Source organism: Nerophis ophidion, linkage group LG19, assembly GCF_033978795.1.
Source record: "Nerophis ophidion isolate RoL-2023_Sa linkage group LG19, RoL_Noph_v1.0, whole genome shotgun sequence".
Lineage (NCBI taxonomy): Eukaryota > Metazoa > Chordata > Actinopteri > Syngnathiformes > Syngnathidae > Nerophis > Nerophis ophidion.
The window spans coordinates 10,377,438-10,396,209 of record NC_084629.1 but is presented as its reverse complement, the minus strand read 5'-3'; the positions used below and the strand labels follow the sequence as shown (position 1 = coordinate 10,396,209).

General features: G+C 41.2%; 1 protein-coding gene across 2 annotated transcripts in view; it reads right to left on the bottom strand.

Moving 5' to 3' along the window:
* Window positions 1-15,567, bottom strand: part of igsf3 (immunoglobulin superfamily, member 3) — a 370,516-nt gene extending 354,949 nt beyond the window's left edge. Inside the window, exon 1 of one of the 2 annotated variants that reach the window (XM_061879134.1) lies at window positions 15,015-15,567. In XM_061879134.1, the coding sequence (XP_061735118.1) occupies window positions 15,015-15,054 (40 nt within the window). In that variant the 5' untranslated portion in view covers window positions 15,055-15,567. The remainder of the gene's footprint in view (window positions 1-15,014) is intronic. The other variant, XM_061879135.1, reaches the window with a different exon arrangement.
* Between the last annotated feature and the right edge of the window lie 3,205 nt (window positions 15,568-18,772).

The window sequence follows — 18,772 nt, the reverse complement described above, 5'->3', positions numbered from 1 at the left end:
TGGTAGAGGGCTATAAAACATACTTTTTAAAAGCAAAATGTGTGGACATAACCTCACGGGAGTTGAAAATCTCTCCTTCGGCTCATCCTGGAAGGGAGGATAGGGCAGTTTTCTAATTAGCACTCTTTGAACAGGAGGTGGGCTAGGCAGAGAGCATTGTTTGGAAATGGAATGGGGGAGGGAGGTCAGGGGCTATTCACTGGAGGAGGAAGAGGAGGCAGCTGGAGCACCACTCATTCAGCTGCTGAGAACACGCAGTAGTTTTCAGACAGAGGTAGTTTTTGGGGGGGTCACTTTGACTAGGCATGAGGAGATAGAATCGTGGAGGAGAGGTCGTGCAAAAAAAAAAAAAAAAAAGCTGGCAGGGAGTTGTGATGCGGAGGAGTCGCGATGACAGCTAAATGTTGAGTTGTTTCTGCTTGAGCTTCAGTTATTCTCTTGTTGGTTCACGGCAGCAGACAGAAAGCCTCCCCGAAGAACTTATCTTTGTATACGAAGCAGATAAACACATCAGGTCAGGGTCACGGGGTTGGTGAGATGTCTCCTCAAAAACATTGAAAATCTGTGTCTTAGATGTCTAGCTATTTCTTTTGAATGATACTTTTCTATCTACTAAAAATGGTAAGGGTTTTTTATTTATACCGATCCCCCCCAAGTCACGTGGACCTGCAAAAAGGATGTATATTATGCAAGCCAGGCCAGTAGTTTGTGAAGAACCTCAATATTTGCTTGTCACAGTAAATGTACATGCTTACATTGCACACTTGACATATTTACTTCTCTTTCTAATGTTTGCATTTGAAGTAGGTCTGGGCGATATATCGATATACACGATGTATCGCGGGTTTGTCTCTGTGCGATATAGAAAATGACTATCGTGATATTTGAGTATACGTCCTCACGCAGTCGTTTTTAGCTGCGGGCATTACACTGCAGGCTCTTCTCGCGCTTTCCTTTCTCTCCTTCTCACAGACAGCAAGCGCACCTTCTTACATACTGTACGTCACATACAACGCCATACGCCCTCGCGGAGCAGAGAGGTAGCAGCATGGGTAACGTTAACGGTGATGCTAGCAGAGCCGTGCGAGTGGTAATACGAGAGAAAGAAGGTGCGAATGAAGGAAGAATTCATTTCCAAGAAAAACAGCAGGGGGTCCATCGTCTGACGGTGGTTTGGCTTCAAGTGGGAATATGTCGAACAGACAACCGTAATTTGTCAAGTGTGGGCCAAAAGCTTTGCCACAAAAAGTAGCATTACTGCTAATATGTTGCATCATTTGAAAATTCACCTGCTAGAGAATGAAGAGTGCTTACTCCACATGTCAACATCTCCATTCGGTGCCACACCATCAAAATACCGAGGCAAACATTTCCAGATCAACACCGTATGAAAAAAATAGTCAACGACTGAATTTAATAACGTCCGTAGTAACCTACCACATAGCAAAGGACGAACACTATTTGATTTCCTATTATGCAGCTCATTTTTATTTGACACTAATGGAAATATCTTGTGTGACATCATGCACAAAGTGTAGTGGCGTTCTGTACAAAAAGTACACTTTAATTTAGTGTGGTTTTTATATGTCATCTTGGTGACATTATTCGCAATTTGGTCAATTGACATAGTAGTGATTTCCCTCTCTGCATGAAAGTTTAAAATGAGCATATATTAATGCAGTATGAACAAGAATGTTTTAATGTAGACACATTGATATCATCATACTGCTGTGATTATATGTATCAAGTATTCATTCAAGGCCAAAGCAAAATATCGAGATCTATATTGTGTATCGTGACATGGCCTAAAAATACAGATATTAATAAGTGAAGTGAATTATATTTATATAGTGCTTTTCTCTAGTGACTCAAAGCGCTTTACATAGTTACATTTAAACCAGTGTGGGTGACACTGGGAGCAGGTGGGTAAAGTGTCTTGCCCAAGGACACAACGGCAGTGACTAGGATGGTGGAAGCGGGTATCGAACATTGAACCCTCAAGTTGCTGGCACGGCCACTTTACCATCCAAGCAATACCGAGCTATATGGCCTTTTATTTTAATATGTGGGCCTATCGAGGATGTCGTAGTGGTTTGTGTTGTGGTTTGTGCAGCCCTTTGAGACACTAGTGTTTTAGGGCTATATAAATAAACATTGATTGATTGATAGATATCGCCCACCCCTAAGTGGAACCAAAAAACTTTGCTGTGGGACCCCATTTTTATGACTCGATGGGGTCTTTGGGACCCCATTTTGAAGATTTCTTGTGTAATTTCTCACTGTAATTTTAGCTGACTAAAATGTGTAATTTTGTTGACTAAAACTAAATGCATTTAGATGACTCAAATTACTCTAAAGCGGTCAAAATGAACACTGCTGTTAGATTGCCCTGCAGGTAGAAAACACCCATTACCCGCATCCCAACTGTACTGCTGTAGGGGCCCTTATTTGATACAAGAGCAACACACGCAACACAACACGCCCTTGCGAGCACAAGCCTTTAGCAAGCGGACACGTGTTTCCAAAACAAATGTTAGCTTTCATCGTTATTTACAGCAAACCATCAGAGAGGTGCTGGGTGACTGACAAGCTGATCGTCTTCCGACTAGACAAACAACGGCACAAAAGGCGCCCTGTCACAAGTGCACACAAAGATGTGCTTACGATGCAAACAAGGACGGAATACAGCAGGGGTGGGGAAATAAGAGACGGGGGCAAAAACAGGCAACTTCAAGACTCAACATGTCTCCACACGCAGGAAATTGTAACAGTTGTATATTTATTTATGGGGCTAGACGGGGAGTTATGACCTTTTTTTCCATGTGTGTCAGCTCACACGTGGAAGACATTCTAAATGTAGTAAAAGGGCTGACTCAAAATGCCCCCCGTAATGCAGCCATTTGGCCACCCGGCTGTTCGGCCTCGCATTTGGGACAAGGAGTGGCAATGCAAATTGTGAATTCAAGTGGATCCCCAAAGATGGCACACATGGCTTCAATATTTGCAGCGTGACACACAGCCTTAACTGTGACAAACTGCTCAGTAACAGTTTAACACACTGACTGATTGAAAAACTCTTTTCACTTACTAACATGCACAATTGAATAACCCTTAGAGGAAAAAGTTGTGAAAACAATGCCAAAAACAAATAATGATTAAATAACAACAATACAACGTGGATAAAGCAAAACAAGTGACTTCCTGTTGCTTAATTGACCTAAAATTGAAAGGATGGCTCATATTTTTCGGATTCAAGAAGTACGTCAAACGTTTACCTTATAAAACTGGTAGCATTTCAATGTGCTAGGACTTTTTTGGGCGCTCTCGCATCCAGGCAGGGTAAAAGGAGAAAACTTGTCATGCCAACTAAGGACCCTGCTAAACCGCCTCGGCACTGGATTTGGATGCTTCAAGTCATTTATGAAAAAGTGGGGCTTTTCAGACAGTGCGGCAAGCCTGAGCAGATCGCCGAGCACATCATCACCGACTGCCCTCTATACAGCTCGCCCTTAACTGCCAGCCTTTTTTACTTAGGATCAGAGACATGACACAGAGTTGGCCATCTGATGGTATACCATAGAGAGGGAGACCACAGTGACCTGCTTTTTAGCTAGAGTTTGTTTGTAATGTTCTTGTTCGCCTCATAAAGAGTTGCATTTTCCCTACTCGGGCTGGATGATTTGGTTTCAGATGCTGGAATGAGTTTTTTGTGCTGCTGTCTTTATATATAATAAACTTTGCAGCGTGCACACCTGCTGCCACAAAACAAACCTACTGACGACATTCCATCCATCCATCCATCATCTTCCGCTTATCCGAGGTCGGGTCGCGGGGGCAACAGCCTAAGCAGGGAAACCCAGACTTCCCTCTCCCCAGCCACTTCATCTAGCTCTTCCCGGGGGATCCCGAGGCGTTCCCAGGCCAGCCGGGAGACATAGTCTTCCCAACGTGTCCTGGGTCTTCCCCGTGGCCTCCTACCGGTTGGACGTGCCCTAAACACCTCCCTAGGGAGGCGTTCGGGTGGCATCCTGACCAGATGCCCGAACCACCTCATCTGGCTCCTCTCGATGTGGAGGAGCAGCGGCTTTACTTTGAGTTCCTCCCGGATGGCAGAGCTTCTCACCCTAAGGGAGAGCCCCGCCACACGGCGGAGGAAACTCATTTCGGCCGCTTGTACCCGTGATCTTATCCTTTCGGTCATGACCCAAAGCTCATGACCATAGGTGAGGATGGGAACGTAGATCGACCGGTAAATTGAGAGCTTTGCCTTCCGGCTCAGCTCCTTCTTCACCACAACGGATCGGTACAACATCCGTATTACTGAAGACGCCGCACCGATCCGCCTGTCGATCTCACGATCCACTCTTCCCTCACTCGTGAACAAGACTCCGAGTTACTTGAACTCCTCCACTTGGGGCAGGGTCTCCTCCCCAACCCGGAGATGGCACTCCACCCTTTTCCGGGCGAGAACCATGGACTCGGACTTGGAGGTGCTGATTCTCATTCCGGTCGCTTCACACTCGGCTGCGAACCGATCCAGCGAGAGCTGAAGATCCCGGTCAGATGAAGCCATCAGGACCACATCATCTGCAAAAAGCAGAGACCTAATCCTGCGGTTACCAAACCGGAACCCCTCAACGCCTTGACTGCGCCTAGAAATTCTGTCCATAAAAGTTATGAACAGAATCGGTGACAAAGGACAGCCTTGGCAGAGTCCAACCCTCACTGGAAATGTGTTCGACTTACTGCCGGCAATGCGAACCAAGCTCTGGCACTGATTGTACAGGGAGCGGACCGCCACAATAAGACAGTCCGATACCCCATACTCTCTGAGCACTCCCCACAGGACTTCCCGAGGGACACGGTGGAATGCCTTCTCCAAGTCCACAAAGCACATGTAGACTGGTTGGGCAAACTCCCATGCACCCTCAAGAATCCTGCCGAGAGTATAGAGCTGGTCCACAGTTCCACGACCAGGATGAAAACCACATTGTTCCTCCTTGATCCGAGGTTCGACTATCCGACGTAGCCTCCTCTCCAGTACACCTGAATAAACCTTACCGGGAAGGCTGAGGAGTGTGATCCCACGATAGTTGGAACACACCCTCCGGTCCCCCTTCTTGACGACATTTTTCTGTTTTAATTTTCTTTGGATCAAACGTCTTGCTCTTGTTTGAGTTGGCATCAGTCGTTTTGTGCCGGGTGTGTAATATTCGCAAAGAAAATAAGGGGGAGGACCAATGTACGTACGTATGAGAGAAGAAAAATTATCTATTTTTTGAATATTTTTGAATCGTCTGCAACAAAATACTCAAACTTAGCAATAAAATAAATATATTGCCCAGGTCTAACACACACACACACACACACACACTCAGCTGCATCTCACTCAGGTAATGATGACATCTCAGGCCTTCAAGTCGCTTCACTACTACCTGTTTTGGTGATTTTGATGATTGTTTTGGTGTTGGTCATTTTAATCACATGTACAAAGCTAAGGGAATAACTCTAAACGTGTCCTCCCATACCTAAAAAAAGAATGGTTCAAAAGGTAAAAATATCAAAAAGGAGGAACTAGCCTCGGAATTATTATCTATGGATGGATAATATTTTATATAATTAACAACACTTCCTCTTGCCAAAATTCTCCTCATCGATGGATGGAACAAATCAAACGTATCCCCCTTCGTCGGTTTCCTTTTTTTTTGACACATCGACTCATTAACCCAGGCAATTATTTTGACTGAGGGGCGAAATAAAAATTAAAAAAATGTGTCTGGGGGACAGTAGATCTATTTTTAGGAACACAAATACAAAACCTCACAATAATGTCTGATTGAAAGCTAAAAATGCTATGAAAGACTGCCTTAAAAACTGTTTTTTTGTTTTTTTTTACTGAATGAGACAACCAGAATGTACATGAAAATAAAGAATGTGGGATTTACAATATTAACTATGAACGATAAAACATTGAATATTGACAACACCCCTGCTCGATCAACATATTTTACAATCAAGCGAAATGCAACAAAAATGCAAAAAACACAGCGAAATATGAATGCCAAGGGGAAAAAAACACCTCCAATCTGATACAATATGCATTTTCTTGCTGAACTTTGTTGTAAAAATCTCCTTCCAAGTCTGTCCGAGCCGCATTTCAGGCTGGCCGCTCTGGAAACACTCTGTGGAAACGCTCTCCACCCACACCTTGGTACCTTCTCTGAGCTGCTGTGACTTAGATTACCATGGTAACTAGTATATCATGCAAAAGCGCAGATTCCAACCATTGAAATACTTTGTACTAGGGCTGGGCGATATGGCCTTTTTTTAATATCTCGATAATTTTAGGCCATATCGGAGTATACGATATATATTACAATATTTTGCCTTGGCCTTGAATGAAGACTTGATCCATATAATCACAGCAGTATGATGATTATATGTTTATGCATTAAAACATTCTTCTTCATACTGCATTAATATATGCTACTTTTAAACTTTCATGCAGAGAGGGAAATTACAACTAAGTCAATTGACCAAAAGTGTATTTATTAAAGTTATTAAACAGTGGCACAAACATTCAAGTCATTTCCAAAATATAAAGTGCAATATTGTCAGAGACATTTTAAGTGTCAAATAAAAATGAGCTGCATAAAAGGAAATCAAATAGTATTCATCCTTCACTAGGTGGTAGGTTATTACGGACATTGTGAAATTATCTTCATTCTCTAGCGAGTGACTTTTCAAATGATGCTACATATTAGCAGTAATGCTACTTTTTATAGCAACGCTTTTGCCCCACACTCGACAAATTACGGTTGTCTGTTCGACATATTCCCACTTGAAGCCGAACCACCGCCAGACGATGGATCCCCTGCTGTTTTTCTTGGGAATTAAGTCTTCCATCATTTGTTACCAGATCCGCACCTTCTTTCTCTCGTATTCCCACTCGTACGGCAGCTAACGTAGCCCAGTCTGCTACCTCTCTGCTGAGCGAGGGCATATACGTATGACGTGACAGTATGTGACGTATGTAAGAATGTGCGCCTGCTTCTCTGTGAGAAGGAGACACAGGAAAGAGTGAGAAGAGCCTGAAGGGTAATGCCCGCAGCTAAAAGCAACTGCGTGAGAACGTATACTCAAATATTACGATATAGTCATTTTCTATGTCGCAAAGAGACAAACCCGCGATATATCGTATATATCAATATATCGCTCAGCTCTACTTTGTACAGTTCAAGACTTACGGTAATTTGAAAACATCACTGCGCATCATAATGGCAGCTACAGTTTCCATCCTAAAGATCTAAAAAAAATTATATGGGAATGTTCGGCGGACCAGATTGAAAAGCTTAACGGGCCGCATGTATCCCAGGGCCTTAGTTTTCCCAGGTCTGCATTAACCCATTGGACTTGTCTGCCCTTTTGCTATAAACAGAATGAAAACTTCTTCATCGGGGCTGACTTTTGCAGAAACTCACTCTTGCCAATGCGCCCGCTCCTGGTGTTAATTACACGCGATCGATCGTTGCTTTGGCAATACTGAGAACAGCACTGTGACATTTACCTTTGGTCTTCCAGAAGACTCGACTTTTGACAGTTCAACAAAGAACGCAGATAGAGACGAGCAACCCATTACCTCGTTTTCTGCGACTGACAACTAACACCCCAACGACTTCGAAATCATGTCGTTTATTGCAGAATCAATATCCTCCACATTATCCGACACCTCACTATGTGAGAATATCATTGTGTTTTGTAACACACCTACGTGTACGGTACCCACAAACCACCCCACGCTCACTACGCGTTGCAGTTCTCTGTGTGATTCATTTTTATTATATAATAGCCGCCTTGACTTTAGATAAGATCTCTTGCGGTGGTTATCAGTTGGAACATTGTTCCTGTCCTAGCGAAAGTGCCTGAAACGGGACAGCGAGAGGCAGCCAGGCGCGGACGATAATCCTCTTGCGCCTTCTTCCCTCCACCACCCCGCAGATGATGACGGGCCTCCCGTCCAGGAGGGCAAAAAAAAAAGCCATCTGGTGTTTGTTTGGGGGTGTGCGCTGACTGCCAGCTAGCCTACAACCACAGTATGTATGTTTGGTTCTTTCGAAAAGCATGTGTGTCACAGTGTCATAAGGTGATGACACACACACACGTAAATGGAACGAGGTGACACATGTTTTGCAAACCACAAACTTTGCAATGGCTGTCTGGCTGTACAACAAAATAGGGTGATGTCATACCTTTCAGGTGACGCATCATCATCCAGGTGTGTGCCAATGAATTGTGAAGGTGTGTTTGTGTGTGGGTAAACCACAATAGGTTACCCACACCCATCTATAGGTTTAATCTGGGACTAAGGTTTAAATATGACATTAACCTACTTCATGTACACATGCACAGCTGTTCACATCATGCTATCATTGCACGGACAGAAAAAACACAATCATTGCACCTTTACAGCTTGGGTAAAAAAGTACAAACGTTTACATTTAGGGGAGACGAGTGTTGTCTCGATGCCAATATTTTGGTACCGGTACCAAAATGTATTTCAGTACTTTTCTAAATAAATTTCATTATTGGCTTTATTTTACATTAATTCTTAGGGTACATTAAACATATGATTCTTATTGCAATGTTGTCCTTAAATAAAATAGTGAACATACTGTACAAGACAACTTGTCTTTTAGTAGTAAGTAAACAACCAAAGGCTCCGAATTAGTCTACTGACATATGCAGTAACATATTGTGTCATTTATGACATGATTGCGACGCATGGTGGATGCGCGTTGTTACCCCAGGGATGCACGAGGACTAAGACAGACAGGAGTTGCAGGTAAGATTAGATTTAATACAAAACATAAAATAACACTGGTACAAAATGACAAAGAAAAGGCGTGCAGAACGCACGGTAGCTAAGCTAAAACTTAACAAGAACAGAGTCCGAAATAGCGTGTCGAGCGCACGAAAAACTAAGACGAAACTTAGCACTATAGAGATAAAGAAATACCAACGTGTATGTTGCGTGGAGCAAACAAACCATCCACAATGAAAAAAGGTAGCAGGCAGTCTTAAATACTCCCGTGAACAATTACAAACAGGTGTGCGTAGAAACAAATGTAGGTGGGACAAATCAGAAACCATGGAGATGAGATAAACAGGAAGTGCTCAAACTAAGGAAAACCAACAGAAATTAAGTGACAGATCGTCACAATTTATTCTATTATTTTGTCAACATTATTAAGGACAAGTGCTGGAAAATGAATTATCAATCTACTTGTTCATTTACTAGTTTTGGATGATACAAAAAATTTGGGTATCAATCCGATAGCACGTAGTAACAGGATCATACATTGGTCATATTCAAAGTCCTCATGTATCCAAGGACATGCAGTTTTTCCTGAGTTTATAAACATAATATAAATTAAAATAAAACGAAAGAAGATTTTGTAATGCTAAAAAATATCGATGTAATCATAGTAGTATCGACTAGCTACGCGCCTGCACTTAGTATCATTCCAGTGGATGTTTGATGTAGATCAGTGGTTCTTAACCAGGGTTCGATCGAACCCTAGGGGTTCGGTGAGTCGGCCTCAGAGGTTCGGTGAGTCGGCCTCAGGGGTTCGGCGTAGCCTCTGCCGCGGAGGTCAAGATACACCCGACTCATTGTGTTAATAAAAACTTCTCACTATTGGCGTATTATGGACACCCCCAAACAACGTTCCCTCTAATTTTCCATCTGATTTGCAGGTGTGTAGTTTGTTGTGAGTTCATGCACTGTGTTGGTTTTGTTCTGTAAACAAGGTGATGTTCATGCAAGGTTCATTTTGTGCACTAGTAAAAAAAAACCTATAACTTTGTCTTGAATTTGAAAAACATTTTTTATTTTTCACTAAAGAACGGTTCGGGGAATGCGCATATGAAACTGGTGGGGTTCGGTAACTCCAACAAGGTTAAGAACCACTGGTGTAGATCCACCGATGGTATTTGTTTACATTGTAGCGTCCCGGAAGAGTTGGTGCTGCAGGGAATTCTGGGAATTTGTTCTGTAATGTTTATGTTGTGTTGCAAATATTCTCCCAAAATGTGTTTTTCATTGTTGTTTCACTATACGGCACAGGTTTATGACAGTGTTGGCGTAGTTCATATGGCCACCCTCAGTGTGACATGTATGGCTGTTGACTAAGTATGCCCTTCATCCACTCTTGTGTAGGGTATTCAAAGTTAAGATGATTGTATTAATGGTTAATGATCGGACATATCTTTGTCAACTATAGACCATTTTTAACACATTCAATGTCATGACTCCGGTGTTCTGCGGTGTGTAGTGAAGCATGTATAGCGGCTACTGATGCTTGAAATAAATGTACTTTACTTGTCTCTATGGAGACAAGGATAAGTGATTGAGAAGTAGTTACAACACTGCTGACTGCAGATAGACTTCAGCTGCTCGCTAGCTAGCCATGCCTTAAAGCACCTCTTCCTGAGGGCGTTTCGGTGTTATAGCTTCACCTTTATCGTTACTTTTCAAACCAAATTTGTCCGTTCTCCCTTTTGTGTCTACACAGTGTCTGTAAGTACTCCGTGATTGTGCACTGCCGAACATGCTCTTCTGCATGACACGACGTGACGACGACGGGGTGGGGGATCAGTACACTTTAGAGGTACCGGTCGAAGCAGTAGCGAATATGATTCATTAGTATTGCGGTACTATACTAATACCGGTATACCGTACAACCCTAGGGTAGATTATTTAAAATTGTACCTCAAGCGACAGACTTTTCAACAGTAGGTCAGTTTCAGTTTTGTTTGTTTTTTTTCCCCAAGATGTGCTCTTGTGTCATCTTTTTGTGTTTCCTTCTTGTTTTCATGTGTTATAAATTATATAAATATATATATATATATATATATATATATATATTTCCTTGAATTGCCGCATGGCATATACTATGCGCCTGCCTTGAATTACTGCCGGGTCAAACTCGCTTCGCTAATAATTAGCGCATGCTTAGTATTACCGCCTGGTCAAACTCGTGACGTCACGAGTGACACTTCCCCTGTCATCATTTTCAAAAGGGAGGAGGCTGATTTCAATACCGGTAATTTGAAATCGCATTTAGGGAAGAAGATTAAGAGCTATTCAGTAGGATATAAGGTCCAAGCTTACATCACACTCTAATTTTTACTGCAATCCTTTGGTAAGCGCCGGAGTAAGAAGAGGTTTTAAAATAATTAGCACATGCTTACTTTTACCGCATGCTTTTGGTAAGCGCAGGAGTGAGAAGAGGTTTTAAATTAATTAGCGCCCCGGCGGTAATTCAAGGAAATACGGTATATATTTATTCATTTATTTTTTAGCCTTTTGGTTGGAGACCCCTTTGGGACTGTCTGACAAGGGGTGTCACTTTCGTGACTTCTGCAGTGCTTTTTTGTGGACTTCTGGATCTGCTTCTCAGGAGACTTTTGGCCATGGAAACCAGCTGCTGGGTCTCTGCCACATCAGAGTCTGTTTGGAAAGACTGGAGGAGATGCGGATGAAGAGACAGGGCTACGGAGCTAGCACTGAGCGCCGGGACGGACAGGCTTAACAGTGTCTTGGCTGAATGAGCAGGTATCGGACACCTCGGTCTCCTTAGACACATCCTCGCTCATCCATGCGGACTGAACACTGGCCGAGAGTTAGTGGGCGGCCAAGAGCGGAGTCGGCTCTCTTGGTTGCTTTGTTGGGTCTGCTCCTGTCTCTGGCCTTGCTCCCCCCGCCCCAGCAGACGATGGCGTGGTACACCGTAGAGGCCACCACAGTGTATGTGTTTCTTTTACTTTTTATTCAAAGCTGTATGTAGAAGTGGCTGGTTGCATCAGCACTGCTGTTAAATGTCCTTCGTGTTCCCCTCTTACACACATGTAAGAGGGACGTGTGCTATGGCTCTGAGTTGTTTGTTCCCTTGGCCTCAGTCTGGATCCCCTCTTCAGGAGCACAGGCTATTTATTTTTTCTCAACCCACTCCACCCCCATTGTTTACCTGTATCTCAATTTTTTTGTAAGTGGCACCGGAAGTTGGCAGACCCGTCAGCGATCCTGCTGTAGTTACAATTATATGCTTTTACTTGTAATTGTGTTGAGTTGTGGACCCCAGGAAGACTAGTGGGTTATTGTGGCAACCAGCTAATGGGGCTCCTTAATAAAAATCAAAAATCAAAATCAAATCTCTGTTTCCCTATAATGTTTGTCTGATCTTGAATGGGAATGTCCTGAAAATGTTAATTTCCCCTTAGGGATTAATAAAGTATTTCTGATTCTGATTCAATTTTAAAAAATGACATTGGACATCTCAAAGAGTACTTATAAATCTCTCGGCTTAGACTAGCTTGTCAAAAATGTGGAGGCACACCACCAGCAGAAAACATAAAAAAATGTAACTCAGTAGCCGATTTCACAGTAAAAAGTTGTTCTCGCAAGTGTTCGATAAGAATTCAAACCATAACCAACCATACATGACCATAGCTCTTGTCTCAAAGTAATGTCACATCACGTCATGACTTATTTGGATTTTTTCGGTGTCTTCCTGTGTGTAGTGTTTTAGTTTTTGTCTTGCCCTCCTATTTTGGTAACTTTTCCTGTTTTGCTGGTATTTTCCTGTAGAAGTTTCAAGTCTTCCTTTAGCGCTATTCAACGCACTTGCTTTGATTTAGCAATCAAGACTATATAAGTTGTTGCTATCCTTCTTTGCGGGGACATTGTTGATTGTCATGTCATGTCCGGATGTACCTTGTGGACATTGTCTGCTCCACACGCTGCAAGTCTTTGCTGTCGTCCAGCAATCTGTTTTTGTTTACTTTACAACCAGTTCAGTTATAGTTTTGTTTTGCATAGCTTTCCCTAAGCTTCAATGCTTTTTGTTTATTTTTTGGTTTAAGCATTAGATACCTTTTTACCTGCATGCTGTCGCATGCATATTGTGATCATGACAAACCATAGTCGTCTCACACAACGTGTTCCCGACATCTGCAAAGCAATTAGCTACCGGCTTTCACCAACTGATATGGAATGGTACCACATGGTTACTCTGCCGAGCTAAACCAAAAATAAACAAAAGGTGAGTGCCCCTAAGAAGAGGCATTAAAGCTTAGGGATGGCTATGGAGAACTAAACTAAAAATGAACTGGCTACAAAGTAAACAAAAACAGAATTCTGGACGACAGCAAAAACTTACAGCGTGTGGAGCAGAGACGGCATCCACAATGTACATCTGTATATGACAAGACAACAATGTTCACACACAAAAAAAGATAGCGAAAACTTCAATATTCTTGATTGCTAAAACAAACCACGTGCGGGGAATAGCGCTCAACGGAAGACATGAAACTGCAACACGAAAAGCCACCAAAATAGGAGCGCAAGACAAGAACTAAAACACTACACACGGGAAAAGACCAAAAAACTCAAAATAAGTCACGGTGTGATGTGACAGGCTGTGACGGTACACCTACTTTGAGACAAGAGCTATAGTGATGCATGGTTGGTTATGGTTTAAAGACTTTTTGTTGGTCTGAGTTTCATTTTTTGATGATTTCTGCTGGTGGTGTGGCTCCAGATTTTTTCAATGAAATAAAAATGCACCTTGGCTCAAAAAAGGTTGAAAAACACTGCTCTCGACAGCACCGACACAAAACAATTAGCTACCGGCTGCCACCAACTGATATGGTATGGTATAACATGGTTACTCTGCCGAGCTCTGGACCGGTGGTCCTCAAACGGGGGTACGCGTACCCCCGGGGGTACCTGAAGGTATGCCAACGGGGACGTGAGATTTTTTTTTTTTAATATTCTAAAAATGGCAACAATTCAAAAATTCTTTATAAATACATTTATTGAATAATACTTCAACAAAATATGAATGTAAGTTCATAAACTGTGAAAAGAAATACAACAATGCAATATTCAGTATTGACAGCTCGATTTTTTGTGGACATGTTCTATAAATATTGATGTTAAAGATTTATTTTTTTGTGAAGAAATGTTTAGAATGAAGTCGATGAATCCAGATGGATCTCTATTACAATCCCCAAAGAGGGCACTTTAAGTTGATGATTACTTCTATGTGAGGAAAGCTTTATTTATAACTTGTTTATTTTTCAAAAAGTCTTTAGTTATTTTTATATATTTTTTTCCAAATTGTTCAAGAAAGACCACTACAAATTAGCAATATTTTCCACTGTAATACAATTTAATAAGTCAGAAACTGATGACATACAGCTGTATTTTACTTCTTTATCTCTTTAACCGAAAATACTTTCCTCTTATTAGGGGGTACTTGAATTGAAAAAAAAATGTTCACAGGGGGTACATCACTGAAGAAAGGTTGAGAACCACTGCTCTAGACAACACCGACACTCAACAACAGAACAATTTTTGCAGATTCTATTACTGGTTTGCAAAAAATACTTTTAACCCAAATAGGTGAAACTGCATTATCTCCCACGGCCAGGGGCGCCAAAAAGGGGGTGTAAAGGAGACGGATTCTAGGGGCCCATGATGGAGGGGGGCCCAGAGAGGCCCCTAATGATGATGAAATTATGTGTTGGGGGCCCTGTAAAGATTATTTTCATGGGGCCCAAAATCCCTAGCGGCGCCCCTGCTCACGGCACATCAGGCTGCACACTAGTGTGCCGCGGCACAGTGGTTGAAAAACCCTGCATGTTTAAATATTTCTATATTTAATACAATTGAAAATTATCCATTATATTTTTTGTTTTGATATGTGGCAACACAACCCGTATTGGTAAATTAATTGCATGTGCTTTATTTTATATATAAAATATGTCGAGTTAAAACATCAAAACAAGGAACGTTGGTTGTTTAAACATATTTGTCTTTGATGTTTTCAAGTCTGAGATTCCATTTTTAATCAACATTTTTTTTTATTCAAAATGTCAATTACTTTCATGTTTTTACGACGCATTTTCAACTTTAAACACTTTAAAAAAGGGTGTCTGGGGGTACTCACCAAGCAGCGTGAAGGCGACGAGGAGCACACCGGTTGCCATCGCGCCTTGCCCGGCTGAGCCACCCCAGCGATGTCCGCTCTTCCTGTTTGGACGACGGCTCCTCCACAGCCGGAAAAAGGAAGACGAATCCCGCTCAGCTCGTCTTGACAAATCCACACAAGGTGCCTTCCACTCGTACGACGTCCTCCGCAAGCACTACACCTTCTTAGTGTTTGTTTTGTTTTTTTTTCTTCCGCTCACCTTTGGCGTCTGAGCGCCGAGGATGTGTGCCAGGCACCCGGGCGACCCAACCCACTCCCCGGCGTGCTACCTCCACACATTCGCGGAACACTGCGGAGGAGCTCCACGACACCCAAGTCCCAGTCTGGCACGACTACTTAGGGGGACGTAAACTGTCTAAATAGTACTTAGACACTGACTTAAATATGTGATAATAATGTATTTTTCCAGCTGTTAAGAGCGCAAATCTCACTCCGCCTGCGTGCTTTGCCTCCACAGCAAATCCCGGAGATGTAATCAATCTTCCACTATCAACCCACGTGAAGCCGAAGGGGGCGGGCACTGTGGCACCCAACTGATCAATGGAATATATTAGTCCGCCTCATTATTAAACCCAAGTACCCTAATATGTGCTACTTTACATGAATTAGGACTTGCAACTAAAGTGAATTAAAAGAAAATATACTCCGCTTCGTTAGTTAGTCCCTGGTTGTCTCCGTAACAAGAAGCCAGTTAGTCGGCCACATCACAACTTTGAAAACTTAACAGCGCACTGCTGGGGTGGGCGACACAAATGTCAACCCGTCGATATCATGTCAAATGTGGTATCGGATCGATAGTACTATGATATATGGATTTTTTTGTTTAATTTCACAAATATTTTTGCATTTTTGTTGCTATTGTTATATTGGCGACACAAATGTCAACCCGTCGATATCTTATCGAATGTGGTATTGGATCGATACAACTGTGATTAAAAGGATATTTTTTTTTTTTCATAAAAAATGTCTTATTTTTGTTGATATTGTTACATTGTCTCCATAAAAAAAGCCACATTAGTTGGCCACACCACAACTTTGAAAACTTAACAGCGCACTGCTGGGGTGGGCAATACAAATGTCAACCCATCGATATCATGTCAAATGTGGTATCGGGTCGATAGTACAATGATATATGGATTTTTTTGTTTGATTTCACAAATATTTTTGCGTTTTTGTTGATATTGTTACATTGGCGACACAAATGTCAACCCGTCGATATCATATCAAATGTGGTATCGGATCGATACAACTGTGATAATAAGAATTTTTGTTTGTTTGTTTTCACAAGTATTTGTGCTGATATCGTTATTTTGTCAATGTGGTCTCCATAACAAGAAGAACTTTCAAAACTTAACAGCGCACTGCTGGGGTGGGCGACACAAATGTCAACCCGCCGATATCATGTCAAATGTGGTATCGGATCCATACTACTATGATATATGGATATTTTTTTGTTTAATTTCACAAATATTTTTGTAACTTTGTTGATATTGTTACATTGGCAACACAAATGTCAACCCGTCGATATCATATAAAATGTGGTATCGGATCGATACAACTGTGATAATAAGAATTTTTTCTTGTTTGTTTTCACAAATATTTTTGCTGACATCGTTATTTTGTCCATGTGGTCTCCATAACAAGAAGAACTTTGAAAACTTACCACAACTTTGAAAACTTAACAGCGCACTGCTGGGGTGGGCGAAACAAATGTCAACCCGTCGATATCATGTCAAACGTGGTATCGGATCGAGACTACTATGATATATGGATCTTTTTTTGTTTAATTTCACAAATATTTTTGTAACTTTGTTGATATTGTTACATTGGCGACACAAATGTCAACCCGTCGATATCATATAAAATGTGGTATTGGATCGATACAACTGTGATAATAAGAATTTTTTCTTGTTTGTTTTCACAAATATTTTTGCTGATATCGTTATTTTGTCCATGTTGTCTCCATAACAAGAAGCCACGTTAGTTGGCCACATCACAACTTTGAAAACTTAACAGCACACTGCTGGGGTGGGCGACACAAATGTCAACCAGTCGATATCATGTCAAATGTGGTATCGGATCGATACTACTATGATACATGGATATTTTTTTGTTTAATTTCACAAATATTTTTGTAATTTTGTTGGTATTGTTACATTGGCAACACAAATGTCAACCCGTCAATATCATATCAAATGTGGTATCAGATCGATACTACTGTGATTATAAGGATTATTTTTTTCATATATATTTTTGTATTTTTGTTGATATTTTTACTTTGTCGATGTTGTCTCCATGACAAGAAGCCATGTTAGTTGGCCACATCACAACTTTGAAAACTTAACAGCACACTGCTGGGGTGGGCGACACAAATGTCAACCCGTCGATATCATGTCAAATGTGGTATCGGATCGATACTACTATGATATATGGATATTTTTTTGTTTAATTTCACAAAATATTTTTGTAATTTTGTTGATATTGTTACATTGGCGACACAAATGTCAACCCGTCGATATCATACCGAATGTGGTATCGGATTGATACTACTGTGATAATAAGGCTTTTTTCTTGTTTGTTTTCACAAATATTTTTGCTGATATCGTTATTTTGTCCATGTTGTCTCCATAACAAGAAGCCACGTTAGTTGGCCACATCACAACTTTCAAAACTTAACAGCGCACTGCTGGGGTGGGCGACACAAATGTCAACCAGTCGATATCATGTCAAATGTGGTATCGGATCGATACTACTATGATACATGGATATTTTTTTGTTTAATTTCACAAATATTTTTGTAATTTTGTTGGTATTGTTACATTGGCGACACAAATGTCAACCCGTCAATATCGTATCAAATGTGGTATCAGATCGATACTACTGTGATTATAAGGATTATTTTTTTCATATATATTTTTGTATTTTTGTTGATATTTTTACTTTGTCGATGTTGTCTCCATGACAAGAAGCCATGTTAGTTGGCCACATCACAACTTTGAAAACTTAACAGCACACTGCTGGGGTGGGCGACACAAATGTCAACCCGCCGATATCATGTCAAATGTGGTATCGGATCGATACTACTATTATATATGGATTTTTTTTGTTTTATTTCACAAATATTTTTGCATTTTTGTTGATATTGTTACATTGGTGACACAAATGTCAACCCGTCGATATCTTATCAAATGTGGTATCGGATCGATTGTACTGTGATTATATGGATAGTTTTTGTTTATTTTAAAAGGTTTTTTTTTTTTCATGAAAAATTTCATATTTTTGTTGATATTGTTACATTGTCTCCATAAAAAAGCCACATTAGTTGGCCACACCACAACTTTGAAAACTTAACAGCGCACTGCTGGGGTGGGCGACACAAATGTCAACCCGTCGATATCATGTCAAACGTGGTTTCGGATCGATATTACTATGATTATATGGATATTTTTTTGTTTATTTTCACAAATATTTTTGTATTTTTGTTGATATTGTTACATTGGCAACACACATGTCAACCCGTCGATATCATATCAAATGTGGTATCGGATTGATACAGATGTGATAATAAGGCTTTTTTCTTGTTTGTTTTCACAAATATTTTTGCTGATATCGTTATTTTGTCCATGTGGTCTCCATAACAAGAAGCCACGTTAGTTGGCCACATCACAACTTTCAAAACTTAACAGCGCACTGCTGGGGTGGGCGACACAAATGTC